The sequence below is a fragment of the Pinus tabuliformis genome, chromosome 9 (genome assembly GCF_031772625.1).
Source record: "Pinus tabuliformis cultivar Carrire ecotype Pingquan chromosome 9, CPIR1, whole genome shotgun sequence".
Classification (NCBI taxonomy): domain Eukaryota; kingdom Viridiplantae; phylum Streptophyta; class Pinopsida; order Pinales; family Pinaceae; genus Pinus; species Pinus tabuliformis.
In genome coordinates, this window is record NC_142307.1 from 939,167,840 (window position 1) to 939,195,178 (window position 27,339).

Sequence of the window (27,339 nt, forward strand, 5' to 3'; positions counted from 1 at the left end):
AGATGTAATGAGGTTGATGAGTGTTATTTTGTTGTAAGGTTCAACTTCTGGAGACTGCAACTACTGTGATACCTACAGCGTTTGGTCTTCATTTTCAGCTAATGCAAGCTTCTTTTGCTGTTAATTTCTCACTGTCCACTTCTTCTTCTTTCTTCCAGGCTGTGCCTGTTATGCATTTATTCATGTGCTGTAGATGTTTAGCATTAGAGGGGCTGTCATCCCACCTCTATGTTGAATCTAGCATGTATCATTGAATTTGTATGTAGGTTTCTGTTATTTTAATTCCAGAGAGCTGTCATCTTGTCTTTGTATTAGGAAACAGATTTACAGACCTTTTAACTGGCTGCAACCGGCCATCACAGGGTCCTGTGCATTTGCTGGTGTGGTCAGTCTTCTCCATCATCACATTTTCTTTAAAACTATGAGTAATTAGTGGTCTAAAGCCTTGTAGTTTGGGGGTGTTCACCCATGCCTGGGGTTAAGCATAGTAGAAGTGGTTATCTGGCTTGAATATGCAGCATTTTTTTCATTCATCCACCATATTTCCAACATTTTTGTCGAGTTTGTAATGTTCTCGAGCATCTCTGATATACAACCTAGGAGAGTTTCTTGGGGTGATAACATTAATTGGCGTCGTTGCCGGGGAGAGGAGAATTGGAGCTCAGCTTCCCTGGGAGAACAACACAGCTTCAAGCTTTGATGATAGACAAGGTTTGAACATAGTTTTTGGTTTTAATCATATATTTGGTGACTTCATTGGAGGAAGACCAACCTTTGGTGACTCCACATTGGAGTTCTAGCTCAATTTGTGAGAAATACTCGAAGAAATCCTCAGAAATCACCTGCTGAATCAGTGACTGAACCTAAGAGGACTGTTAAATCGAAGAAAGCTTCATAGAAAGGGGCATCGGGATCAGGTAAGCCTAAGAAGTCTCATTCATCTTTGAAAGATAAAGTTATTGCTGAAGATTTATAGTTTGAAGATTTAGAGCACATCACTGTTGATAAGGAAAAACCTTCAGAGATTAGTTCAGCCCTTTAGGTAGTTAGTTCCCCTTTGAATCTCAGTCCAAAGAAAGCTTCCCATTTAGTGCAAAACATCCCTTTATCTCTGCCACCCATCACATTACTCCCTACCATTCAATCTGCTAGTATTCTTCCAAATATTCCAATCATGGCAAGACAACAAGCACCTACGAGGATAGAAAGAATTGTAGCTACCAAATATGGACCACTGGTATTTTCTCTGCCTTTAAATCCTATGCCTATAGGAGAATATCAAAAATATATGCCTAAATTCACTGGTACAGAGAGAGTAACAGCAAAAGAACACCTTGAAGCTTTTTATAGTTATGCTGATAATTTAGATATAAGTGAAAATGATGTGTGGATGAGAGTTTTTGTCTAGAGCCTTAATGGAGAGGCTAGGAAGTGGTTTAGAGAATTGCCCCAGATATCTATAACAGAGATTGAAGCATTAGATGATGCATTTTTGAAGCAATGGGAAGATAAAAAAGACTTGCTGTATTATCATACCGAGTTTGGCAATCTGAAGAGGGAAAATGGTGAATCTTTTCCTGATTTTAATAAAAGGTTAAATCGTATGTATAGAAAGATACCAGCTGAGGTAAAACATACCCCCACCTCTGCCAAACTAACTTATGCCAATGATTTTGACTCTGATTTCTGCCTGTTATTGAGATAAAGGAGATGTGCTACACTGGTAGATATGTAGGATGTAGCACTAGAAGTAGAATCTAATATCATGGCTGCAGAAAAGCTAAAAAATCAAGCTAACAGAAGGAGACGGAGAGCTCAGGATTCTACTTCTTTTGCATCATCTTCAGAGCCTAAATTAGACAAAATGACTAAGATGATAGAGTCATTGTCTACTGAAATTTCTAAGATGAAAGTTGAACAGAATTAAGGGAAAACAAGGCAGCAAAACACATTTGCTCCAAGAAACCCCAATCCATTCAGAAGAGCAAATGAGCAGTTACAAATAATGTAGAGGGGTGAAGATTCAAAAGAAGATCAGAAAGTTAAAGCTCCTTTCCAAAATATAATCATGGAGGAAGAAAAATTTGAAGAAGATGAGGATGAAATTCACTGCATGGAAGATAAAGGCAGCGTTGCATTTTTTACTTTGGCTGCTTATGAAGTGTCTTTGTTGCAGGAACAAGACAATCAAGAATGGGATAGAGAAGTTGTCCTACAAGTTGAACAATAGCAGATATATAACTTGAGGTGAAATGCAAAGAATGTCAAAGAAAATTCTGCCCAAAGGGCTGCTGTCCAAACAAAGTCACAGAATAGCAGGCAGAGAAGACCAGCAGCTGATCTAGTCATCCTCAAAGCTCTAGTTCAAGAGGTAAAAGGTTTTGATAAGTTACCTTATTCTTTCAACTTTGAGTCAGAAGTCCAGAAATTGAAAATCTTTGTGCCTCTGGTAGAGTTGGTAAAGAGTGAAGTATTTAGAAAGCCCATCTTTGAAGCCCTTGAGCTAGAAACCACACAAACCTCCACTGACTCTATTAATTTGCAAGATGATAAACCTACTATTGTGCTTAGTCCTATGATTGAACCTGCTAATAATAATTCTCCATCTTTTTATGTCTCCTTGACCATTCATGACAAAATCCTTCACAATTGCCTACTAGACACAGGGGCTAGCCACAATTTAATGCCTAAAGCTGTCATGGAAGAGTTAGGCCTTGATATCGCTAGAACCTATCATGATTTATTCTCTTTTGATTCAAGGAAAGTGAAGTGCCTAGGATTAATCAAAGACTTGGCCATTACCTTAACTCAGCTGCCCATGAAGAGTATGATGATGGTTATAGTGGTAGCAGATGTCCCTCCAAAGTTTGGCATGCTATTATCCAGAGGGTGGATTAAGAGACTAGGTGGGACACTACAAAATGATCTATCTTATTTAAATGTCCTAGTTTTTGTAGGTGAAAGAAGGAGATTGTACAGAGAAGCACAGTTGGCATATATTATTAGTGATGAGAAGAATCCTACAAATCATCCTATATATGCAGTGGACACTAATTTTGGAGCATGTATTCTCCAAATAGAAGAATCTCAGAAGGCCTCAATGCAGCTCAGGAAACCAACAGTTCAGGCCGAAGAAGAGCAAGGAAGTCAGATTTGGGAGATGTTATTTGATGGAGCATGTTCCAGGGAGACTGCAGGAGCAAGGGTGGTGCTAGTATCTCCACAACAAGAAAGTATTCAGCTGTCTTTTAAGCTGGTTTTTCAAGTCACAAACAACATAGAAGAATATGAAGCACTGCTATTGGGCCTTAATGAAACAAAAGACAAAGAAGTCAAGAATATAAAGGTATTTGGAGATGCTGATTTAATTATACAGTAAGTAAATAAAACATTTCAGGCAAAGCACCCAAGGTTGAAAGCATATAGAGATGAGGTATGGAGAATCAGAGACTCTTTTGATTATTTCTATATTTCATACATTCCTAGAGCCCAAAATTAGCTTGTTGATTCCCTTGTCGTTTCTGCTAGTCTATTTATACCTCCCATGCCTCCCAAACTATTTTATGAAGTCCAAATGAAGTACAGACCTTCCTTGCCTGATAATGTCCACCATTGGAAAGTTTTTGTTGATGATGATGAGTTAAATAGGTTCCTTCAAGTCATTGATAAGTTCTCTGAAATGCAAGTTGACCAAGAAAATGATGTCTAGTTAGAAAACCCTCAATCCCAGCTTAGAAAGAAAATTTCTAAAAACAACATTGTTCAGCTTCCTAACAATCATATTCCTAAGGATCTGATTCGTCTTGAAAGACTGTTTGACCAGAATGATGTGCCTTACAAAGCTACCAAAAAATAAGACCAATCTGTAGTCTGTAAGCATGATATAGGAAGTCCATGTCAGCCTAGATATGTAAATCTGTCCACTCATTTTTTTGCTGATCAAAGTGTTGAATACTGCAATTTATTGAGGCAATTTGCTGATGTGTTTGCCTGAGAATATAGTGATCTGAAAACATATGATAAGAACATAATTCAACATAAAATACCTTTGGGGAAAGATACTATACCTTTCAAATACAAGCTGAGACCGATAAATCCCCTGCTTCTTCCTCTAGTTGAGAAAGAAATTAAAAAATTGTTGGTTGTCAAGGCCATAGTACCTCTCAGGTATTCGAAATGGGTAGCCAATTTGGTGGTGGTGAGGAAGAAGAGTGGAGAAATCAGATTGTGTGTTGATTTCAGAAATTTAAACAAATGTTCAAAGAAAGACAACTATCCTCTGCCCAAGATGGAGCATTTGCTGCAAAAGGTCTCAGGAGCCAAAGTAATGTCTTTCTTGGATGGTTTTTCAAGCTTTAATCAGATTATTGTGCACCCAGATGATCAAGAAAAAACTGCATTTACCACTCCTTGGGGCACTTTTATGTATGCCAAAATGCCATTTGGATTGATGAATGCTGGAGCCACCTTTCAACGAGCTATGGATATAGCATTTGTGGGGGAGAAGGAAAAATTTTTGCTTATCTACCTTGATGATATAACAATTTACTCCAACAGCCATAAAAATCATTTGCAGCATTTGAAAAAGGTGTTTCTGAAGTGTAGGAGGTTTAGAATATCAGTCAATCCCAAAAAATCTCAATTTGCTTTAAATGAAGGCAAGTTGTTAGGACATATTGTGTCTGCTGCAAGTGTTTAGATTGACCCAGAAAGAGTCAAAGCAATTCAGACTTTGTCTGTCCCTAGATCAAAGAAGGATATTCAGTCTTTTTTGGGCAAAATAAATTTTGTAAGGAGGTTTATTCCAAATTTTGCTGAATATGTGAAGCATATTAGCTCCATGTTGAAGAAAGGTACAGAAATCAAATGGACTCATACAGTAAGAAAATCATTTGATTCCATAAAAAAAGCTATTATGGAGGCTCCCACATTAATAAGTCCAAACTATAGCAAGGAGTTCCATATATTTTCTTTTGCCTCTGAAGACACCATTGCAACTATTTTATTGTAGGCAGATGAAGAAGGTTCAGAGCATCCAGTGGCGTTTTTCAGCAAGAATTTGAGGGATGCTGAACTAAGGTATGATATTATTGAAAAACAGGCATATGCTCTTATTAAATCCTTGAAAGCTTTCAGAGTTTATGTTGGGTGAAAATATTGTCGTTTAATTCTGTTGTAGTATTTGCCCAACTATTTAATTTGTCAATACGAGGTTCATAGGTTTACGAGGCACATGCACTATATATGCAGGACCGAAGTGGAACTAATTTAATCTAAATTACTGAAATCAAATTAATCTAGAAAGGCATTGAAACATTAACTAGGAAAGCAGGAAATTGCATAAGGGAAAAGCAATACAACATGTGAAGAATTGAATGACAAACAACATATGTGAGCTCACAACAATAAAGCTATCTCAAATTATATTACAAGAATCAAATAACAAATCATGGAAGTGTAACAATAAAAGAATATGAATCAAAGCTAAGAATCTCCTTCTCCTAATTACAAAACTATCTCTTAAAGCTAAACTCTATTTCCCCAAATGAAGAGAGAGAACTCTCTTATATACATGAAGAAGATAACCATCTCATAATTACATATCCAACATTCTCTCAAGCACTCTCAACTACTTTCCCATTATTACAAAATATGATCCCTTTGAATCCTCCACACATCTCTCACATATCTTGGATAAGATATGCCAACCAAATCCTCCATGATCTTCTCCTTGGGAATAGACTTGAATAATTATCTCCTTAATATGGTGGAGGAGATATTTGAGAAGTCTCTTGGAATTAATTCTTCACATATTTCCTACACATAAAAAAACTCACATATTCTTGAGAGATATATAAAAATATGTATATTTTCTAATATTTAATCATAAATTCACTTGTAATACAAAAATGAATAAAATGGAAAATAAGAAGGTGAAACCCAAATGTATTTATGAAAATGATATGATAAAACGTTAATGGGATGATGAAATGTAAGGAATAGTGAAGAAAAAGGTGGATGAAAATATGACATTTCTGAGCCCCAACATCCTCCCCAACTGAACTTGTTGCATGTCCTCATGCAACCATGCATGGGTCTCTTTAAGAACCTTTGGCATCTTGAACTTTGGCTTTACATGATGATGTCTTTTAATAATGAATGTTTCCAGGATATGTGAAAGACATGAGTAACAACTTACATTTTCTTATGGTTGGTTCTTGTGTGACAACCATGAATACAAAGAATGTTGGTTCTTGTGTTAACAACATTCATTTCGTTTTCTGTTCTATTTTCTTCAATAATAATATAAACACTCACTGGAAATTATAATGTGCATAAAAAAGCTCTTGTGTAATATTAATGAAGCATGCCAATATTGCGTATGAAGAAAAGTTCAACAAAGTATCGTTGGAAAATAAATGTTGGTGAATGGTAAATGAGAAAAAAAATGGAGTAATAGTGATGAAGAAATGGAATCATGGTAGTGAATATAGTTCTCCCCCCCCAACTGAATTGGTTGCATGTCCTCATGCAACTTGACATGGCTCATGAAAGGAAATGTAGCATGGTGAGGGAATTTTCCAAAATATTCAAGTTAGCATATAAGGAATTGCATGATTAAAGATTAGAAAACAACATACCTCTACTTACCCAAGAATGATGAACTATGCAATAGGAATGTAGCTGCTGCTGCTGCTGGATCAGGAAAATGTGACTGATGTTGTTGTAACTGGATCCTGGGAAATGAAGGAATCTAAACTGCTGATGTTGAATCATGGAAAAGATAAACGCTGAAAGTGGAACTGTGGTACTCTCATAGATCAGAATTCATGTTGTTGTAACTACTGAGGGAGTCGTGAAAAAGTGTATAGTCTTCGTCTGCTACAAAACTGATGGTATAAGTCTAATCATGCAAAAGAATGTGTTGATGTCGAGCATGAAAGGAGATCATTGGATTACCGTCCATTGATGCATGCCGTTAACCAATGCGAGGCAAACTCACCATTTATGTCAATGAGTGCCAAGGTATCCGAGTACATCTTTCGAAATGAGAATAAAGGGGTTGACATCGAGCCATTTGCAAGATCTGACGATCAAGGAACATTGATGTATTCCCATGATTGTTAGCGAGAGAACTTGCCATTGAGGCATGCAAGTCTTAAGGTACCCAAAATGAACTCTAGTCTATTTCCTTGATAAGGTGCTGATGTCGATGGGGCAAGACTTGTTGAAAGGTGGGCCTTAAGGAATCCCACATCAGTCAACGCAAGTTTGTACAAAAATATTTGGTAGGACTATAAATGGAAAGAACTCACGGGCAAGCAATGTGGATCAGCATGGCGAGAAAACAAGGCAATGTAATCATGGAAAGGGAATAAGTTTTATTCAGAAGGCAAACCAGAAGGCAATAAACTGAAAAGGATAAAGGAATGTATGCGATTCAGAAAAATAGGCATGCATGAAGTCGTGAAAGATAAGGTAATGGAAGATGGGCTTCAACACAAGGATGGTCTAGGCGTTTGGAAGGAAAAAGGTGAGTAATCACGACGCAAAAGGATTTTTGTGTAGTGGAAAATGTCATGATATGTGTTGTGAAGAATTAATTCCTTCAAGCGTCCAATGACGCATGTTTCATTGTGATTTCGAAAAATCACTTTTGCATTAGATTGTCTTCAACTCTGAAAAACTTAGCACCATTCCTGCATAAAAATTGTCACCTTTGTGTGCCATCTCCATCGATCATTCCTGTATGAAGTGACTCAAAAAAAAATTAGCTCATTTTCAAGAATTTATGAAATGTCCATTTTTTTAATTATTTTTCGAAGTTACACTAATTGTGGATGAAAAAGGGTGTCACATCGTAATGTTGAGCTTTCTGCATAAGCTTCTTGTTGACCTACACATAACACCAATCTCATTTCACTTGTTAGTATATGCATCTTAACTTTTGCCCGCAAATTCACTTAAAATAAATGATAAAATCCAATATACTTTTATTCCCCCCCAACTAAAATTATTGCATGTCCTCATGCAATTTACTCATTGATTGTGCAATACTTTTTCAAAATGTTTTTATTGGTTTGCAGGAAAATTGATTTAAAACATTTGAAAAGGCTTTTGTATTTCTTAGGGAACAAGTATTATGAATGAATGAGGGCAATTTTATTTTATTTTTTATTTTTTATTATTAATAAATAACAAATTAAAAAAAAAAAGTTTTTAATTTATTATTTATGTCGATTTTTTTTATTTATTTATTAAAAACAAAACTAATAATAAAAATAATAAAAGAAACTAACCCTAATTAAAAAAAATGACCAAGGGCGACCAGTTGTGTAACTATCCTGCGCAGATTATCTGGGTGGCTTGGCAAAGAGTAGGCAGAATGGAAGTTGGGTAGAGTATGATTCACATCGATTTGCTACAATAATCTCACTTACTTCTCTGCAAGATTGGACCTGTACATCGTCAGATATAGTGGAATATTCAAAGAATTCAATTGTAGCATTCCTAAGTATCTAGTAACAATCATCAAGCAGATGATCTTGGCATCGTGAACATTAGTGTAATGAAGCAGTGTGTAAAATGGAGATAGTGAGCATGAGAAAACAATCAGCTTCCGGCATAAAATCTAGCATAAGCATAAGAATCGACATAAAGCTCGTGGGCCATTTTCCAGTTTCGTTTCCATCTGGCCCTCCAGTGATTGCACCAACTAGAATATTTGGGTTGGGATCTGAGGCAACAAATAATTTGGCCCCACCATTACATTTTATGGGAGTAGGCTTCACTGCAACTGAGGGTAAAGATGCGGCTCTGTGATGAATTCCTTGAGGAAAGCGATGACCATATCTGACCATATATGAAAGTTTGAGAGGATTATCTCCCAGTATGTAGTCCACCTGTCGCTTGGCATATTGTCTGAGTCGCTCAGGACGAATTATTGTTGCTGCACATACAACAGTTTGATTAGCATTGTTCAAATAACTAGCATAGGTTAAAAGTAGAAATGAGAAGGTTGTAACTCGCTGCATGTTACCCCCTGCATCCTTGTAAATAAGTCCACCTAGTGTGAATTGCTTCTGCGAATAAGGTGACTCTGGCATGAGAGAGCAGATGAAATAGTCAGCGTTTTCTCTGTAGCCTCCCAGAACTGTTACATTCCCATGTAAGAAAAACTTAGCTAGCAAAACATCAATTCGAGCACGCTTATTGTCCCAACCAAATTCGAAGTTGTTTTCTTCGGATCCAAACTCTAAGCCATTTTTAAAAGGCAGATAAGTGCCACCCATGAACTTGTATAGCAATGGTGTTTGAACTTAGAATTTTGGATGGCCACTGAAAAATGCCAGTGCCCCTACCAGTGGTGCATTGTAGTAGGTGGTGGGTTCGGATTGCGCGGGGAGTGCCTGACTGTCTGCATGTCACCTCTAGGTGTAAAATCTTGAAAGAAAAATGTTATAAGACAAGATATATCAAAATAAAATGCAACCCATGGCTTGACTCTTGGCTTGCAGAAGGTATCAGCAATTAAAACGAATCTTCCCATAATTTGTAAAGAAATCAAGACGATGAACTTTCACGCCTATCGTAGTCTCGTATTTTTTCAAATTCTCCAGTAAGATGCCGCTTGACAAAAGTTGTGTTTCCGGTGCCTCCATTGCCAACGATAACAAGCTTGAAATTTGGACAATCGACTTGTGGACCAGGCTCGTTTTGACAATCAAGGCTCAGCAAAGCGTTAATATTTTTTTTCATATCAAGAAAACCATAATTGAAAATACAGTAAAAACCATAGTCACCTTCATTATTTTCTCCTGATGCAAGAAAGAAACAACAAACGCTAGTTTGCTCTTTCCCATCTTGACAAAGAGCTTAAGCCATTTGTAGAGTCCCTACTTTACACCTCATCCTCTATCATTACCTACTGCTTTCATCACTTTCCTCTCTATTTTACCTCATTTTCCACCCAGATCATTACATTAGTTGTCATTAAACATGATCAAGTGAGCTTTGCTAATGGATAATTGTTTTGTTTAGTTTTTGACATACTTGCAGGTATTCCGCAGCTTTCTGCTGATTCCGCAGCCATCTGCTGATTCCACAGCCATCTACTGATCCCGCAGCCATTTTGTTGTTCTCAAAGATCCACGTGCTATTTTGCAGAATGAGCCACGTGGGCATGTTGGAATATACATGCTCGAGGTTCCTGTGCCATCAGTTTATCCGGCCACGTCACTTGTACCTCCGGTCAAAGGGGGTCAAGTTTCGGTCAAATAAAGACAACTCAACGTGGATACGTAAGCTGTTTGATCACGTCAGTGGAAAAGGTGACCTGTCCATGTTTTGAAAGCCGTGGGGGACATGATCTAATGTTAGATTCATTGCCCATATCGACCAAGACCTCCAGCTTGACCACGAAGCCTATGACGTGTTAATTAAATCTTTAATACGCATGACAGTTAGTTCATTTTCTTTTTTTATGTTTACGTATTAGGCCATCTTACAGGTGCCTATATATACCTACGTCTGCGTACGCTAAGGTTACCTTTTCAGATGCTGTAATGTATGTATTTGTGAGAATTTTGGCACGTTTTCAAACTCTGTTTTTATAAAGAGCTGTTCCAGCACTTTTGGATTATGTATCTTTGCATATAAAGTAATGGAAACGCTGTTTTGAAGTCTTAAGAGCATCTGAGTTTTCTGTGGATAATATGGATGGAGGGCCCCTGTTCGTATTAGCCTTGTAAAGTATTTTCATGTTCATATTTCTGCAATTTCTTTATTTTACAAACAGAATTTCTTTTCTTGAGTTATGTACAGCTTGATTTCTCTTTGTTGCTGCAGCCTTTATTTTCACTGATCAGGTTTACTTCTTTGTAGGTCCCGAGATTAAGTGTGTTGTGTTTGCTTTAAAATCTAATGGTAGTTGCAGTTGTCTTGTTCATGATGCTGCCCCTTTTGACTCTGTTTTTTTAGATTAGTTTTAGCTTAGTTTTACAAGTTGGATGCTAATTCATTTATGCTCTCTTTATCATGAATGGCTTATATTTCAAGAGAACAAAACACTAATTAATTGCAGCTTGTATTTGAGTAGTCTTGGCTTGTGATACTAATACTTTTTCCACTTGTTACACATGATCACATATGTAGGAAGCAGTATGTTGGAAAAAGCTTAGTAGTGTTACAATTTGTCAATTAGAGTAGATTAGAGTTTTTATCAGTTCTTGGATTTGTTTTCAGCTACCTCCTAATCGTGTTTTACGCAGTACTAAGTGGTAGAAGCAGGGAGTTAGGAGGAGATAATCATTAACATCAATCCTTGAAGTGATTTTCTTGTTTCTTTTATTTGTAGCAATATGGATAGAGACTAATGCCATTAGAACGTGGTCATTTACTTTCAAGTCATTTTAATTTACTTATTTCTTTCAAGTTCTTTTCTTTACAAATTCAGCAAGTAATTAGAAATCACCTTCACTCACACACACTTTCACTCATCTAGAACTCACTTTTCACACACTTGCACTCATCTGTTTATAGCCATCACTCCATCAAAGATAAGTTAACCATAAACAACAACCCCAAAAACGACAAAAGCTCTAAGAAAGTTACTTAAGTACATATAGTACACCCTCACTTCATCAGCTTACGAGCCCCAGGTTGACAATTAATGACATCAATTTAGGAACACTAAATTGACTAAACACCATTGAATAAGATCCTGGAAACCACCCATGCGGTGCTAACTAGTTCAATGCTTGATTAAAACTGCCTCCTTGATATTTAGTAATAGGAAAATCCGATTTGACTTATCGTGCAGTGATTTGTTCCTGCAAAATTGGAATTTGTATTATCGTTTCCTGATTTCCTGGACAAAGAGCCAGATTTTAATTTACGTTTTGGAGGATTTTGTGGGCGTTGCTTAGGGAGTTGCGATGGCAGAGGGCATCTTTTCCATTTTTGTATTGACAATTCATTTTTGAGTTTAATAAAGATCTCTTTCTCAATTTCCAGTGCCAGGATAAGATGGCCTCTCACTGCTCACAGGGGACCGACCAGCTGGAAGTTCCTCTCTCTTAGAGATTCCAGCAACTTCTTTTCTCAAGCTTGCTAGGTCATTGTCGACAGAAGCACCCTCCAGCAATGCAAACTTTCCTTCAAGGACATCAGTGCTGAGGTGATTAAGTGCATCTGCCTCAGACTCCAGCGCCATTACTTTTATATGAATTGTTTTATTTATGAGTGCGCTGGTTGACTGTTTTATTTTTTATTTTTTATTATTATTATTTTTTTATTATTAAAAGTCTAAAAAATGAAATTAACCCTATCTTTAAAAACAAAAATGGTTAGTTTTACTATATATATATATATATATATATATATATATATATATATATATATATATATATATATATATATATATATATATATATATATTCTTTTCTTTTAATAAATGAAAAACTAAAATTGAAAGAAACTAACTTTCTCTAAACTTAATTTTTTAACAAATGGACACAATGATTTGCATATTGAAAGATGTTTTTGATGAAGCATATTGCAAAACATTTATTTATTCCTGAAATTCGTCGTCTAAATCATCTCTATTTTCTGATCCTTGCGATCACACTAAGCGTGGAGGAGAGCATACTTATTCTAGGTAAAAAAAAAACTGAAAATGAAAGTAAAAACTAAAAATGAAAGCATACCTACTCTATACTAATTAGAAAAAAAAAAAAAAAAAATAGTTACGTGTAATTAAACTTCCAATGAAGCCATTCACGTAGCAGTAACAACAAGATATCTAGTAACAATTTTTTAAATGATGGATTAAAATATTCGAGAGTGAATGAGTCTAGTTGCTGTAACTGCAAATCAACTAAAAAATAAAAAGATGAATCTAATCTAGTACTTACCTGGAACCATTGTTCGATAAAGCTTTGATAGGAACAGTTTCTCTCACTTAGATCATGTTGTAATTCTTGTTCTTCTTCTCTGATCTGCTGTTCTTCTTCCTCGAATTCCTGTTCGAATGATTGTTCTCCATCTTATACGCAGGATTCTTCAGATGTTGAATCTTCATTTATTTCTTGGGGAGTAGTTGAACTTTCAATTCTTGTCAAGATCTCCTTTTCCAGGGAAGAGGAGATTCTGACTTCTGTAAGGATCTGAGTGAGTAGTTCCAAGCTAACACTCATTATAAATCCATGTTGAAAGAGATTCTAAAAACAAAGTGCTAATAACTTTCTGAGTTTTTAATCCTTTTACAAGGTTTTAGTTCACAAAAACTCTTCCAAATCAGCACACTAAAAATTGAATTAAAAACAAAAGGACCAAAAAAATAATCTTGAATTCATCAAACACTCTTCACAGTTACGAAAATCAAAATCAAACACACTTGCAGAAATTGAAATTCACACTTGCATAAATGTAAACACACCCTACATGCCCTGATCCATAAGAGGTCGAGCCCATTACGGTATCTCAAATGCGATGTGTAGGTTGTTCCCCATGTATTACCGCCTTAACACCTCGGAGTTAGGAACATGTATAAACACACTTGCATGAAAAATCAAACTAAACTTCAATCCATCGTTCCTCCCCGACAATGGCGCCAAAATGTTGGGTGAAAATATTGTCGTTTAATTCTGTTGTAGTATTTTCCCAACTATTTAATTTGTCAATCAGAGGTTCATAGGCTTACGAGGCACATGCACTATATATGCAGGACCGAAGTGGAACTAATTTAATCTAAATTACTGAAATCAAATTAATCTAAAAAGGCATTGAAACATTAACTAGGAAAGAAAGAAATTGCATAAGGGAAAAGCAATACAACATGTGAAGAATTGAATGACAAACAACATATGTGAGCTCACAACAATAAAGCTATCTCAAATTATATTACAAGAATCAAATAACAAATCATGGAAGTACAACAATAAAATAATATGAATCAAAGCTAAGAATCTCCTTCTCCTAATTACAAAACTATCTCTTAAAGCTAATCTCTATTTCCCCAAATGAAGAGAGAGCACTCTCTTATATACATGAAGAAGATAACCATCTCATAATTATATATCCAATATTCTCTCAAGCTCTCGCAACTACTTTCCCATTATTACAAAATATGATCCCTTTGAATCCTCCACACATCTCTCACATATCTTGGATAAGATATGCCAACCAAATCCTCCATGATCTTCTCCTTGGGAATAGACTTGCATAATTATCTCCTTAATATGGTGGAGGAGATATTTGAGAAGTCTCTTGGAATTAATTCTTCACATATTTCCTACACATCACAAAACTCACATATTCTTGAGATATATATATATATATAAATATGTATATTTTCTACTATTTAATCATAAATTCACTTGTAATACAAAAATGAATAAAATGGAAAATAAGAAGGTGAAACCCAAATGTATTTATGAAAATGATATGATAAAAGTTTAATGGGATGATGAAATGTAAGGAATAGTGAAGAAAAAGGTGGACGAAAATATGACATTTCTGAGTCCCAACAGTTTATATCTTGCATTCAAAGATAATTGCATATGTACCCTCTGCTGCAATAAAAGATGTCTTAACTCAAACTAATGTTGATGGAAGAAGGGCGAAATGGATTTCAAAAATGATATAATTTAATATAGAGCTGAAGCCCACCAAGCTGGTCAGAGGTCAGGGGCTTGCCAAGTTATTAGCTGAAGAAAATTGCAGGTCTTTAGATATTGATTTCCTATGCACAATGGCAGAAAATGGGCATGCAAAAAAGGAAGAAACAGTTGAACCACAGAGGAAGCAGTTAGTGACCGAGAGTCTGGCTTCTTGTAATTGGTATGCTAAAATAATAAATTTTCTGCTGAAGCTAGAAATCCCTTCAGGCTTAAGCACAAGTCAAGATAGAACTTTAAAACTTAGAGCAACAAAATATTGCATCAATAAAAATCTACTCTACTGGAGGGATCCATCTAGAATATTTTTAAGATGTCTGAACAAAGAACAGTCAAAAGAGGTTATGTAGCAGTTTCATAACAACATGTGTGGAGGGAACCATTATTTGAAGACTACAACGCATAAAATTCTCAGAGCTGGGTACTATTGGCCCACCTTATTTTCTGATGTATTTTCTTTTGTTAAATTTTGTGACAGGTGCCAAATATTTGCAGGAAAACAATAGTTGAAGTCCCTGCCCCTAAAACCAATTCAGGAAAAATGACCTTTTCAATAGTGGGGATTGGATTTTATTGGAGAAATCAATCCACATTCCAGTGGCCAGCACAGGTGGATATTAGTAGCCACTAATTATTTCACTAAGTGGATTAAAGCAATCCCTACCAAGAAGGCTGATTATAAGGTGGTCATGAAGTTTTTAATTAAAAATATCTTCAGCAGATTTGGTTGTCGACATAAATTAATAACAGATAATGCGGCAACCGTCAAGGCAAAAGAATTGGTGGAAATGTGTAATTCAATGGGTATTAAACTTGTTCATTCCACCTCATATTATCCACAAGGAAATGGTCTGGCAGAATCCTCTAATAAAAGTCTGATCAGGATTATTAAAAAATTGCTAGAAGACAATAAAAAGAATTGGGATTCAAAGCTCAAGTATGCACTATGGGCTGACAGAGTGACCATTAAAAAATCCACAGGAAATTCTCCTTTCAAGCTGGTATATGGCGCTGATGCTATATTTCAAATTCAACTAACTCTCCCTGTGGCAAAATTCCTTCAAGAAGAGTAGGATGAGGAAGAAGACATGGCAAAAAGGATCACTGATCTAGCAAAAATACATCATATTAGAGAACAGCTGGTTGAAAAAGCTGCAGCACATCAGAAAAAGATCAAGGATGCCTTTGAAAAGAAGGCAAAAACAAATAATTTTCAGATTGGTGACTTGGTTTTGAAATGGGATGCACTAAAGGAGAAGAAAGGCAATCATGGGAAATTTGATGCTTTCTAGATAGGGCCTTTCATCATTTCACAAATTCAAGGGAACAACACCTTCATATTGAAAAGTATGGGAGGAGAAGCAGTTTTTGATGGCCCAGTTAATGGGCGGTTTTTGAAAGTTTATGTTGTTTAAGGTCTTTGGCCTTAAGGGTTGTAAATATTTTTTTTTATCAGTTTTTTGTAGGCAAAATAGACTCCATGCCCAATGGAACACTAGGAATTTTGACTAATTTGCTTTCAGCTAGAAAGGAAATGGTTTGCAGGTTCTTGAGACCTCACAGGGAGGATCTCATCCCCAGAAGGAGCTAGTGTTAGATTTGCTACAGTTTGCAACATTTGATGGATAAAATTAGGTCAGGCAGTGCTGGTTTTGGTTGCAAAGAAGCTTGCAGCAGTTCATTGTATTCTTTCTCCTTCATGTGCATCATTCCCTTATAACCCTGCTACCTCCATTTCCTCATTTCCTTTAAATTCTCCGTATTCCCCTCTATAAACCTCAATAACCCTTTATAAACCCGATAACCTTTCAAAACCCCTAATAAACCCTTTTTCGGGCTCCCAGGCTTCTTTTTGTTTAAAACCTATAAAAACCCTCATAACCCATTTAAAACCCATATAACCCATGCTGCATTTATTCCCCGGTGCTAAAAGTTTTAACACTTATAACTACACGCATTTGTCAAAACATAACCTATCGGTAGGCCCCTTACCTGTCACATCACCTATCATATCAACCAAGCATGCACGTTAATCCTGAGCCATCTGATCATTTCCCACAGATCCAACGCCATACGTTTCTCCCGCCGCTGGAACTTGTGTGTTCGTTAGGCAGCGGGGAAGGCGGTTTCCCGCTGGACCTGTCTGCCACGTCGTGCAATATAACTGGATCACGCCCCGTGGTACAAATACCACCCACAGCCGAAAAGCAGTGTGGGGAAACCGCCTACCCATAAAACCGTCGAACCCCCCGCCCATTAATGTGTGCATATCTTCTACTTGCGATCACCATCGGATCTGCCGCGTCCAGATCCGATGGCCCTCGTTGTCCTGATCCCGTTGACCTCTGATAGCCCGCGTAATACGATCTTCGCCATTGATTTTTATGATCCAACGGCTGGGCTTCGTTCCGTTGTTTAATCTGCCTCTATGTCATCCATTGCCTCCCGCCAGTTTCCAATGTAATTTGCGTGTTTGTAGTAGTCCTGTGCACCTGAAGAAGAAAGGAGCTTGTTATCACAAAATCGTGTACTAAGGGCTGCTACTTAGCAAGATTTCATGCAACTACTTCAAACCAGGCTTTAGACTAAGGTTTAGCCTCCTTAGTCAGAGAGGGCTCTCTCATAGATTTTTGATAGGAATTAATAACAAAACAGATGGCTAACTCTCCAAAAAGTACATGAAAATAAGCTGGTTGGAACAACAAAACAACACTTCTTCCATTGGGCTCATGGAGTCAAACACTTCTGCAGTAAACTATTAACCACTCAATCATGGAAGCCAAGGCATATAATGTTAAACACTCAGAACATCTCTCAAAAGGAACCTCAACTCATAAATATACACAGGAAGTCTGAGCACTAGGTGAATTCAGAGTGATTGCATATTTAGTGAGCTGTAAAACATAAAAGGATAAAAACAAAGTCACATATATTCTGAGTACTTGAACACATGATGAATCTTGGGAAGAAAAAGTAATCTTTGTATTACTGTCAAAAGTCTTTTACATAAGCTGATATACAAAACTCTGTTTTTTCATAAATCTCCAACCCTTTTTACATTCATCTCTGATCCATATATAGGAACACACTATCCACTCCCTAGAGCGAGCTCAAAGGCTCTATTAACTACTCCTATATGCTATTTAACTAATTCATTAATTACAAAAGTGCTGAGCTGTAATTACAAAAAGTCCTAATCAAACTAAAACACTAATTCCATTCTCCTCGTAACATGATTCTTCTTGGATCCTTGACAGCTGTCTTCCTTCAGTTAGGCTGAGATGGCTGAGCTAAAGATGCAATGAACAAGCTAACCTTGGATGCTTGAAAGCGCTGATGGCTCATTAATTGACCAAAAGATGTGCTCTGTTTTTACGGTCTCTGTCTCCCAACATTCTTCATCTCTTAAAGAACATGTCCCCTGCTCTCTAATTCCTCATAAACAACGCATATCACCTTACTTTCCAATGAACTGGAAGCCTTATGTACTGAACAGGTGTACAAACAAACATCTCCGGTAACCTTCACCAGAACCCTAAAAATTCGGTCACTGACTGTCTTCAAGTAACAAGGAAGAAGAGATGTATGCCAATCATTGGCAATAAAAACAAAACTCTCCCCATAAGGTCCACTAAGTGTTCACTGCTTGAGAGATTAAGAATCCTTGGAGTTTCAATAGCTGCCTGACATAAGAGGCCAAAACAAAGTTCATTGTCATCTTTCAATTTCTGCTGTAATAACAAATAGCTCTGCATTTCTTGCTGTAACCTTTGCTTCTTTCCACTTTTCCAAAAGTGGTCCTTCTGGAGCTTCTTTTGCAATCTAACCAACAACTGAAAGGTCCACAATGCACTATATCTTAACTGTTTGGAATATTTCCTGCATCTGGGAATTTCCATCATTATTCTTTGGCTTTATATGGAAAGAGATATCAATACCAAAAGACTTTGAAGAAAGGTTTTTTTCAAATCTTCAAGCAAGGATGCAATCTCTTGACTACACAAGAAATAAATTCTTTCTTCCATAAACACCATAATGCTCTCTGGAAAATCGTACCCAAGCAGCTAAGTTTGTAGAGCAAATGATTTCAAATATCTGAAGTCCTCACATGTTGGAGGATTAGCCACTGCAATTGCTTCTGCACCTCCCCCAAGGCTCCTGAACTTGGCATATTCAATTTTATTGTCTGCGCTTGGACCCACATCAATCATTCAAACAGCTTTCTCAAAATCACTTATCAACTGAATATTGTCAGTGGAATTTGCAGTCACCATTATTTTTTATTTCCTTCTCCAGCATACACTTGAAACAAACTAACCACTATCATCTTCCATTCGTTGACTAGATATAGGGTCTTCAAATTCAAATCTATGTGATCCCATAGGCATAGGCAGAGATTTGTAGTAGGTAAAAACAGAATTGATCTTTGAACCACATGCAATATATCCATCCATGACAGAAAACCCCACAACAATCTTCTCATTGGTATGACCAGTATAGATCAGAGTATAAGCATTATTGGATAACCCAGAAGGATTGGCTTTTGTAAAATCCCACAACTTGAGTGTGTTATCTGTAGATGCAGAAATTTCACTCTCTCTATTGCTAAATTCCAGCGTTCCTCTGTTTCTCATCTTTAACAAAGTGAAGAGCCACTTCCGGGAATCCCTTCTGCTGTAGGTAAGCAATCTTATTACCTTTTCCAGCCTCAACATATCTATAATTCCACCCTTGACCACTCAATATTTATTTAATAAGGATCTCTTCTTGAATGACTCAATACTGCTGCTATCCAGACACTGAGAACTTATCTCTGCTTGGCCACTAACAACACTGACAGAATCTGCAATTGAACTTCTATCTGATATTCCGTTTGATGAGGAAGCACTGAACCATTAAGATATGCCTTTTTGTGATCAACAGAATCAAACGATGAGGTAAATCAAAGTGCTCCTCATAAGAATCTGACCACGCGAATTTTGAAGGTTCTTTGAAAATCTCAGTGCATCCAAAATGTCTACTTACTTCTGCAAGGTGAGGTATCATTTGTCCACGTGCTGCCCTTTCATCATAAACCTTGAGCAGACCATTTCCCCGGATTGCACGCGGGAGCCTGATCCTATTTGAAATTGATTTGTTTTCAACACCATGCACAGTCAAGGAAACAAAGTCTAAAACTCCACTCACAGGCTGAACAACAAAACCCAAACAAGCTGTCCCAAGACCCTGTATAAAACCAATAATGCCATGTTCTCTGGCACTTGCCCAGGGCTTGGTCAAGAGTGCCAAATTTACATGCCAAATACGCCTTAACCGACACCGTTTGACCTGTAATAAGACCTGTAACCTCCTTATAAAAATGTACAAGTGAATCAAGGTCCTTTAACCCACGATAGCGCACCGTTGATGTCTGGTTTTGTAGAAAAAGAGATGGAAAACTATGAACTCCATTTCTCGAAAAAACACTGGTCATTAGAACAGACTCTTCTACAGCTACATGGTAAATCTTTGGAAACGTTGAGGATAGGTCATCATATAAAGATCGACATAACTTTGAGAATAGACACATTGAAGCATGAAACAACACCGCCATGTGGGCATCATGACAACGTAGCATCTCCAATTACCGCCACGACATGTCCTCTTTTCTTCAATGCTCGCACCAAGTCAACAAGCATTATATGCAGCAGGTGCAACATACGGCATCATACACCCGTCAGCTCCAAAATATTGTGATGCTCTCCACTGCATCTCATTGGTAGCAGAAACTTGTCGAGGTCATTACTTCTTCTTCTTTCTTGCTGACTCGCCAACCGGAAACTTCTGTTGAACTTCTTCCTCAACCATTGAGGCATTCTCCTGTGACAAAGGCTCTTTTGTGCTCATAGACTCACGTGTCACCTCAGGTGGCGAATGCTGTCTTTGTAGAACAGTTTTTTCTCCGATGATTATTGTGGCTGGTTAACAGGTGGCTTCATTTCAGTAATAATTTTCTTCACATTTGGCACGTCAGATCTAGAAGGAGAAAGAGAAAGAGACGGAACTTTGGACCTGGGACACCTGGCAGACTCCATATCTTGAACTTGTAGAAAGCTGCCAGCATTTCCTGCAATGCCTGCACAAATCGAATATTTGTATTTTCTATACCTTTCAACCTGTTCATACATCTATTCAGCGGTGATCTCTCCTGCTCCAGCATATTATCCTTTCCTTTCTTGAGCGACCACCTATGACAGAGAAATCGACATCCCCAGGTTGAAACGCTAAAGTGTCCTTCTCTTTATCCTTGAACATGGTGTGAACGTAAACATTATCAAACTCTCCATTCCACCCCCAAACGCTATCTTCCTGTATCCATGCAAGCATATCTTCTATGCAACCTCATATCCAATATATGAACCTTCTGCTCGTTCAAGAACATTTACTGCATATGCACGCACCTCTTCACTCTTGAATAAAGGAGACAGCAGCTCCAATGCATCTGCAGTGTCAATAGGTGCCCACCGCCTCATCAAATCCACTGCCTGCTTGGCTTCCTGAGCATCACTCCATTCAACGCAACGAAGAAACTTTGTCAAAGCCCTTTTCTCAGAAACCAAAGAAAACCGAAATTTCCAGAGAAGTTGCCTTTCATCTCCTCTTAATGTGCGTGTTGGAGGGTACTTTAATATCTTCAATAATTCCTTTCTTTCATTAGAACTAGGTTTCAAATGTCGGTCAATTTCATCCCTTGTCAAGCTCCGGGCTAGTTTATTTATTGCTGGATTTAGATGGTTATGCCACCCTTCACGGTATCTTCCGATGCTTTGCAATCTCAGGCCACTTTTTTCACCCATACTATCTGACACAAAAGTTCATGACTTAGATGCTGAAAAGGATGAAAAGACTTTGGTATGGAACCAACTGGTGAATTACTTCCAGCAAAACTGCCACTGCCAAGACATGATTCACGAGGAGAAGATGCAAGCTTTGAGGATGCCATTGTTCCCCATGGTTGTCTGGTGGTGTTGATCCAAAGAAAAACCCAATAGAATTAGTAGGTAGACTTTCTGATATGGTGCTTTTTCGGTTGCGAAATACTGGCTATAGATTCAAGCAAATTCCACATTTCGTAGCGCAGTTAGTGCGAAGTCAGTGTTTTCGCTACGAAATCACTAAACAGGAGGCACTGCGAAACTGCTAAAAGGATTCATGCGCTGCAGAAACACTTTGTCCTTAAGCTAATCTGAGCAATTTCTGGAAACAGAATTTCTAGTGATAACAGTGGCTCCACTTGGGATAGTGTGCCCTTGTGGTGCACTAAGAACCTGCAGTTCCAGTGCCTTATAGAATTTATTTGACAAACAGAAATTTGCTTGACCAGCATGACTGTAGGAGAAGGAAAGCTACTTCTAATGAAAAATGCTCAGTTGACCTTGAGCTTATTTGCATTTACCTATACCTACCTACCCTAACAATTTCAATTTCTTTCTGCTCAATCAACATGAAATTTCCAATGTAGCCACTCCTCTGTTTTATCTGATATTTGTTTTCTTTGACTGCATTGGAGTTCAGAGCCAATCTGATAGTGTGATGACCGCTGCCACTGAATTTGTCTCTGATTTTTATAAGTAAACTAAAGCACTGGAGAGTAAAACTCTTCCATGTAATCAGCTACAGGATCCCAGAATACATGATCAGCTTGTTTTTCCTTGTAACTTTCCAGCTATGCAAACTGATCTTCAACCACAGTGTTCGGTTCCTCAATCGTGAAAGAGAAAGAAACCAACATAGTCTCCTTGCGTTCTGCCATAGAAAACTTCTGAGAATAATGATCATGATCATGAAAACTGTATGCCTGAATTTGACCTTCTAAACCTTCAATGTCTTTCTCAATGTCTTTGGCAAATTCATCAAAAAATTTCATCTTATCCTCTGCCTTGCAGTCAAAGGATTTTAGATATGAGGACAAGGACAAAGAAAAATATTCATTTGTTTCTTCTTTGCTATAATCATTATTCCATTGCTTAAAATCTGCAACTGAGGGAGAGTCTGCCACCAACTCTGACCTATCTATCCATTCCTCCAAAAACATGAGCCAAAGGTCTTGAAATGACTTAATGGATTTGACAGGAAAGTTTTCCACCCATTGTTTGCATTTCCCTTGAAGTGAATCATAGAATAAACTTATGCAAACATCCTCATGTTTAACTCTAAGAAGCTCAGCAAAATGACAGAAATCTGAGATATGCTTCAGAGTTAAACTCAAATCTTTTCCATTAAATTTGGGACCATTCCTTAGAAAATATGCATCCTTGGGAAAATGATTTGGGAAACCATGAATTCCTGAGAAATCTATGCATGCATACCTTGAACTAAGAATGGCAGCTTCTGGGTCCTTCATAACTCCAGTGGAATCACCATGAATGTATGAACTTTGAATTCTTCAACAATGGAGTCGCCAAGGTAGATTTGCAGCCTCGAAAAACCTCTTTGAACTCCTGCTACCTTCAGAAATTCAATCTTAAAATTACGGGAGTGAGTAATCTTCAGTCTCCCGGCAGACGCACCAAAATGTTATCACAAAATCGTGTACTAAGGGCTGCTACTTAGCAAGATTTCATGCAACTACTTCAAACCAGGCTTTAGACTAAGGTTTAGCCTCCTTAGTCAGAGAGGGCTCTCTCACAGATTTTTGATAGGAATTAATAACAAAACAGATGGCTAACTCTCCAAAAAGTACATGAAAATAAGCTGGTTGGAACAACAAAACAACACTTCTTCCATTGGGCTCATGGAGTCAAACACTTCTGCAGTAAACTATTAACCACTCAATCATGGAAGCCAAGGCATATAATGTTAAACACTCAAAACATCTCTCAAAAGGAACCTCAACTCATAAATATACACAGGAAGTCTGAGCACTAGGTGAATTCAGAGTGATTGCATATTTAGTGAGCTGTAAAACATAAAAGGATAAAAACAAAGTCACATATATTCTGAGTACTTGAACACATGATGAATCTTGGGAAGAAAAAGTAATCTTTGTATTACTGTCAAAAGTCTTTTACATAAGCTGATATACAAAACTCTGTTTTTTCATAAATCTCCAACCCTTTTTACATTCATCCCTGATCCATATATAGGAACACACTATCTACTCACTAGAGCGAGCTCAAAGGCTCTATTAACTACTCCTATATGCTATTTAACTAATTCATTAATTACAAAAGTGCTGAGCTGTAATTTACAAAAAATCCTAATCAAACTAAAACACTAATTCCATTCTCTTCGTAACATGATTCTTCTTGGATCCTTGACAGCTGTCCTCCTTCAGTTAGGCTGAGATGGCTGAGCTAAAGATGCAATAAACAAGCTAACCTTGGATGCTTGAAAGCGCTGATGGCTCATTAATTGACCAAAAGATGTGCTCTGTTTTTACGGTCTCTGTCTCCCAACATTCTTCATCTCTTAAAGAACATGTCCCCTGCTCTCTAATTCCTCATAAACAACGCATATCACCTTACTTTCCAATGAACTGGAAGCCTTATGTATTGAACAGGTGTACAAACAAACATCTCCGGTAACCTTCACCAGAACCCTAAAAATTCGGTCACTGACTGTCTTCAAGTAACAAGGAAGAAGAGATGTATGCCAATCATTGGCAATAAAAACAAAACTCTCCCCATAAGGTCCACTAAGTGTTCACTGCTTGAGAGATTAAGAATCCTTGGAGTTTCAATAGCTGCCTGACATAAGAGGCCAAAACAAAGTTCATTGTCATCTTTCAATTTCTGCTGTAATAACAAATAGCTCTGCATTTCTTGTTGTAACCTTTGCTTCTTTCCACTTTTCCAAAAGTGGTCCTTCTGGAGCTTCTTTTGCAATCTAACCAACAACCGAAAGGTCCACAATGCACTATGTCTTAACTGTTTGGAATATTTCCTGCATCTGGGAATTTCCATCATTATTCTTTGGCTTTATATGGAAAGAGATATCAATACCAAAAGACTTTGAAGAAAGGTTTTTTTCAAATCTTCAAGCAAGGATGCAATCTCTTGACTACACAAGAAATAAATTCTTTCTTCCATAAACACCATAATGCTCTCTGGAAATTCGTACCCAAGCAGCTAAGTTTGCAGAGCAAATGATTTCAAATATCTGAAGTCCTCACATGTTGGAGGATTAGCCACTGCAATTGCTTCTGCACCTCCCCCAAGGCTCCTGAACTTGGCATATTCAATTTTATTGTCTGCGCTTGGACCCACATCAATCATTCAAACAGCTTTCTCAAAATCACTTATCAACTGAATATTGTCAGTGGAATTTGCAGTCACCATTATTTTTTATTTCCTTCTCCAGCATACACTTGAAACAAACTAACCACTATCATCTTCCATTCGTTGACTAGATATAGGGTCTTCAAATTCAAATCTATGTGATCCCATAGGCATAGGCAGAGATTTGTAGTAGGTAAAAACAGAATTGATCTTTGAACCACATGCAATATATCCATCCATGACAGAAAACCCCACAACAATCTTCTCATTGGTATGACCAGTATAGATCAGAGTATAAGCATTATTGGATAACCCAGAAGGATTGGCTTTTGTAAAATCCCACAACTTGAGTGTGTTATCTGTAGATGCAGAAATTTCACTCTCTCTATTGCTAAATTCCAGCGTTCCTCTATTTCTCATCTTTAACAAAGTGAAGAGCCACTTCCGGGAATCCCTTCTGCTGTAGGTAAGCAATCTTATTACCTTTTCCAGCCTCAACATATCTATAATTCCACCCTTGACCACTCAATATTTATTTAATAAGGATCTCTTCTTGAATGACTCAATACTGCTGCTATCCAGACACTGAGAACTTATCTCTGCTTGGCCACTAACAACACTGACAGAATCTGCAATTGAACTTCTATCTGATATTCCGTTTGATGAGGAAGCACTGAACCATTAAGATACGCCTTTTTGTGATCAACAGAATCAAACGATGAGGTAAATCAAAGTGCTCCTCATAGGAATCTGACCACGCGAATTTTGAAGGTTCTTTGAAAATCTCAGTGCATCCAAAATGTCTACTTACTTCTGCAAGGTGAGGTATCATTTGTCCACGTGTTGCCCTTTCATCATAAACCTTGAGCAAACCATTTCCCCGGATTGCACGCGGGGGCCTGATCCTATTTGAAATTGATTTGTTTTCAACACCATGCATAGTCAAGGAAACAAAGTCTAAAACTCCACTCACAGGCTGAACAACAAAACCCAAACAAGCTGTCCCAAGACCCTGTATAAAACCAAAAATGCCATGTTCTCTGGCACTTGCCCAGGGCTTGGTCAAGAGTGCCAAATTTACATGCCAAATATGCCTCAACCGACACCGTTTGACCTGTAATAAGACCTGTAACCTCCTTATAAAAATGTACAAGTGAATCAAGGTCCTTTAACCCACGATAGCGCACCGTTGATGTCTGGTTTTGTAGAAAAAGAGATGGAAAACTATGAACTCCATTTCTCGAAAGAACACTGGTCATTAGAACAGACTCTTCTACAGCTACATGGTAAATCTTTGGAAACGTTGAGGATAGGTCATCATATAAAGATCGACATAACTTTGAGAATAGACACATTGAAGCATGAAACAGCACCGCCATGTGGGCATCATGACAACGTAGCATCTCCAATTACCGCCACGACATGTCCTCTTTTCCTCAATGCTTGCACCAAGTCAGCAAGCATTATATGCAGCAGGTGCAGCATACGGCATCATACACCCGTCAGCTCCAAAATCTTGTGATGCTCTCCACTGCATCTCATTGGTAGTAGAAACTTGTCGAGGTCATTGCTTCTTCTTCTTTCTTGCTGGCTCACCAACAGGAAACTTCTGTTGAACTTCTTCCTCAACCATTGGGGCATTCTCCTGTGACAAAGGCTCTTTTGTGCTCATAGACTCATGTGTCACCTCAGGTGGCGAATGTTGTCTTTGTAGAGCGGTTTTTCTCCGATGATTATTGTGGCTGGTTAACAGGTGGCTTCATTTCAGTAATAATTTCCTTCACATTTGGCACGTCAGATCTAGAACGAGAAAGAGAAAGAGACAGAACTTTGGACCTGGGACACCTGGCAGACTCCATATCTTGAACTTGTAGAAAGCTGCCAGCATTTCCTGCAATGCCTGCACAAGTCGAATATTTGTATTTTCTATATCTTTCATCCTGTCCATACATCGATTCAGCGTTGATCTCTCCTGATCCAGCATATTACCCTTTTCTTTCTTGAGCGACCGCTTATGACAGAGAAGTCGACATCCCCAGGTTGAAACGCCGAAGTGTCCTTCTCTTTATCCTTGAACATGGTGAGAACGCAAACATTATCAAACTCTCCGTTCCACTCCCAAACGCTATCTTCCTGTATCCATGCAAGCATATCTTCTATGCAACCTCATATCCAATATATGAACCTTCTGCTCGTTCAAGGACATTTACTGCATATGCACGCACCTCTTCACTCTTGAATAAAGGAGACAGCAGCTCCAATGCATCTGCAGTGTCAATAGGTGCCCACCGCCTCATCAACTCCACTGCCTGCTTGACTTCCTGAGCATCACTCCATTCAACACAACGAGGAAACTTTGTCAAAGCCCTTTTCTCAGAAACCAAAGAAAACCGAAATTTCCG

General features: G+C 37.8%; 2 protein-coding genes and 1 pseudogene across 2 annotated transcripts; all 3 read right to left on the minus strand.

Annotated features, from left to right (window-relative positions):
• Positions 1 to 8,561: 8,561 nt before the first annotated feature.
• On the minus strand, positions 8,562 to 9,293 carry LOC149151837 (endoglucanase 23 pseudogene; annotated as a pseudogene).
• Positions 9,294 to 18,742: 9,449 nt separating this feature from the next.
• Positions 18,743 to 19,312, minus strand: LOC149151838 (protein SUPPRESSOR OF PHYA-105 1-like). Its single transcript, XM_089443290.1, has 2 exons — positions 18,997 to 19,312; positions 18,743 to 18,864 (listed from the first exon to the last, which is right to left on the minus strand). Exons 1-2 carry the CDS (start codon positions 19,310 to 19,312, stop codon positions 18,743 to 18,745), a joined length of 438 nt encoding a protein of 145 aa, XP_089299416.1.
• Positions 19,313 to 24,787: 5,475 nt separating this feature from the next.
• Positions 24,788 to 25,357, minus strand: LOC149151839 (protein SUPPRESSOR OF PHYA-105 1-like). The gene is made up of 2 exons (XM_089443291.1): positions 25,042 to 25,357; positions 24,788 to 24,909 (listed from the first exon to the last, which is right to left on the minus strand). The coding sequence occupies exons 1-2, from the start codon at positions 25,355 to 25,357 to the stop codon at positions 24,788 to 24,790; spliced, it is 438 nt and encodes a 145-aa protein (XP_089299417.1).
• Between the last annotated feature and the right edge of the window lie 1,982 nt (positions 25,358 to 27,339).

What these genes read in the sequence shown, in the direction of transcription:
- LOC149151838 (XM_089443290.1), bottom strand. Translation starts at nt 19,312, where the DNA reads ATGAGAAACAGAGGAACGCTGGAATTTAGCAATAGAGAGAGTGAAATT. An exon ending in ACGAATGGAAGATGATAGTG is followed by an intron (nt 18,865 to 18,996) that starts GTTAGTTTGTTT and finishes GTCCAAGCGCAG; the next exon opens with ACAATAAAATTGAATATGCC.
- LOC149151839 (XM_089443291.1), bottom strand. Translation starts at nt 25,357, where the DNA reads ATGAGAAATAGAGGAACGCTGGAATTTAGCAATAGAGAGAGTGAAATT. An exon ending in ACGAATGGAAGATGATAGTG is followed by an intron (nt 24,910 to 25,041) that starts GTTAGTTTGTTT and finishes GTCCAAGCGCAG; the next exon opens with ACAATAAAATTGAATATGCC.